General features: G+C 64.9%; 1 protein-coding gene across 1 annotated transcript; it reads left to right on the forward strand.

Annotated features, from left to right (window-relative positions):
• LOC105310470 (prostate tumor-overexpressed gene 1 protein homolog) lies at positions 1 to 2,241 on the forward strand (the record flags this gene model as incomplete). The annotated part of the gene is made up of 5 exons (XM_011386645.1): positions 1 to 42; positions 1,465 to 1,620; positions 1,839 to 1,925; positions 2,007 to 2,080; positions 2,157 to 2,241. Coding segments are annotated over 5 exons (444 nt in total), but the record flags the coding sequence as incomplete, so codon positions are not given.
• Positions 2,242 to 2,246: the final 5 nt, after the last annotated feature.

A 2,246-nucleotide genomic window follows, 5' to 3' on the forward strand; every position in this document is an offset into this window, starting at 1 on the left:
GACTCGGTCAAGGGGCTCTGCCGCGTCATGGGCAACGGCTTCGTGAGTGGGGCGGGGCCGCGCTCCTGGGAGGCGGGGCGCTCGCTGTCCATCGTCGCTTCCCGCGGTCCGGGCGCTGTCGGGACTCGCCCTTGGCGCGGAGGGGAGGCGTCCACCCGCCTCAGGCTCCTGTGTCTGGCCGAGCTGAGAGCTGGCCATCGGGGGCATGTCGGGATGTGGGGACTGGCAGGAAATGGGGGGCAATGAGCCAGGAGGAGGGGCTGGTCTGTGCTGCACCTCAATTTCTTCATCTGACAAGTGGGACTAACAGTAAGATTTACTCCCGGGGCCACTCGGAGGAGCGCGGGCTGGTGTCAGGTGCTTGAGGCAGCGATTTGGGGACAGAGTGCTCAGTAAACGTGAGCAGCCGAGATTGTCAGAGTCAGGGATTTGGACACAGGATGTCAGGACGTGAAGCTGGAGTGAGCCCTGCAGCCCCCGAGGTCCGGGCCGTTTCAGCAGCATCCCCCCCACCCCCCAAAGGGGCTGCCTGTGGGAGAAGACAGCTTCTGGGGAGGGGTGGGCACAGGCAGGAGTATGTCACCTGCTCAGGAAGGCCAGAGGACTCAGCTCTGGGGTCCCCTCCAGCCCCCGCTCCACTTTGAGACAGGCTGCTGCCTCCAGGGGCTGCTGCGTGTGCCCCAAGCCCCAACCCTGCTGTCAAGGTGGATCCCCTTTTTCCCAAGCCCTGGGCAGACCAAGATCTCCTGCCTGACGGGTCACCTTTTCATTCAGCACCATTTGCTGAGGGCTTGCCCTGTGCCTGGCACCCAGGCTGCAGGGAAGACGGATGTCACCCTGTTGTCTGTTGGTCACACTCCTGGTCCTAGGAGGTCTGGGAGGGCTGGCTGCACAGGGCCCAGGGGTGGGTGCCATGAGCAGGTGGACCTGGTGCTCTAGTCGTGGGATGGGCGGGCCGGGCAGTATTCCAAGTGTGCTCGGAAGTGCTGGCTCCTGTCCCACCCCACACGGGACTGTCAGGCTCCTGCTCTCGCATGTCCCGCCGAGGAACTAGCACTTCACGTAAGGGCAATTTATGTGGCACTTACTGTGTCCACTACGGTCATCCCATTTTACAGATGGGGAAACTGAGATCCAGAATACACGATAACTCACCTTAGGTCACACAGCCAGGAGGAGGCGGAGCTGGGCCTGGCACCGGGGGTGGGCGGGAGATGGAGCCCTCAGGACCCTCACACCCCAGCGTGGGTCCCAGGCCCGAGCCCTGAGCTCATGTGCACGGGTGGGTGTGCCAAGGTGCCCGTTCACACGCTTGCGAGGGGACGTGTTTTTAGTGCGCCTCTCGTGGGACCATGGGGTTGGCTTTGAGGACCTCTGTCCTGGGAGAGGCAGGCTTGGGTGACGGGAGCGGGGCACTCGGACCCCTGGGCAGTGCTCTCCCTGACCTCCCGGCCCCCCCCCCAGGCGGGCTGCATGCTCTTTCCCCACATCTCCCCCTGCGAGGTGCGCGTGCTCATGCTGCTGTACTCGTCCAAGAAGAAGATCTTCATGGGCCTCATCCCCTACGACCAGAGCGGCTTCGTCAACGCCATCCGGCAGGTCATCACCACCCGCAAGCAGGTGTGCCCTGGGCCCCAGCGAGTGAGGCTTTGGGGGGCGGGAGGGAGGACCGGAGGAGGTTCCCGGAAGGAGGCGGGCCCGGACAGACTGGAGGCCGGGGCGAGGGTCTTCCGGGTGGGCAGGTGGCAGCAGGTGTGGAGCTGACGGGCGGGGCCTGGGGCAGCACCGGGATGTCCCAGAAGCCCCCAGAGCACCAGCCCACCTGTTTCCTTCCGCAGGCGGTGGGACCCGGTGGTGTTGCAGGCCCAGTCCAGATTGTCAACAACAAGTTCCTGGCATGGAGTGGAGTCATGGAGTGGCAGGAGGTGAGCCCTGGGGTGGCCCAGGGCACCTCAGGAGTAGCGCACCCCCACTCCTGACGTCTCCCCTCTTTCTCTCCCCAAAAGCCCAGGCCTGAGCCCAACAGCCGGTCTAAGAGGTGGCTGCCGTCGCACGTCTACGTGAACCAGGGGGAGATCCTGTGAGTGTTGGGCTGGGGGCGGAGGCAGCGTCTCAGCGAGACCTGGCTCCTGACGCTCGTCCCCTCGTGCCCGCAGGAGGACAGAGCAGTGGCCGAGGAAGCTGTACATGCAGCTCATCCCGCAGCAGCTGCTGGTGAGTGCTGAGGGGAGGCCATGCGCGTGGCG

Source organism: Pteropus vampyrus, unplaced genomic scaffold (assembly GCF_000151845.1).
Source record: "Pteropus vampyrus isolate Shadow unplaced genomic scaffold, Pvam_2.0 Scaffold4073, whole genome shotgun sequence".
Classification (NCBI taxonomy): domain Eukaryota; kingdom Metazoa; phylum Chordata; class Mammalia; order Chiroptera; family Pteropodidae; genus Pteropus; species Pteropus vampyrus.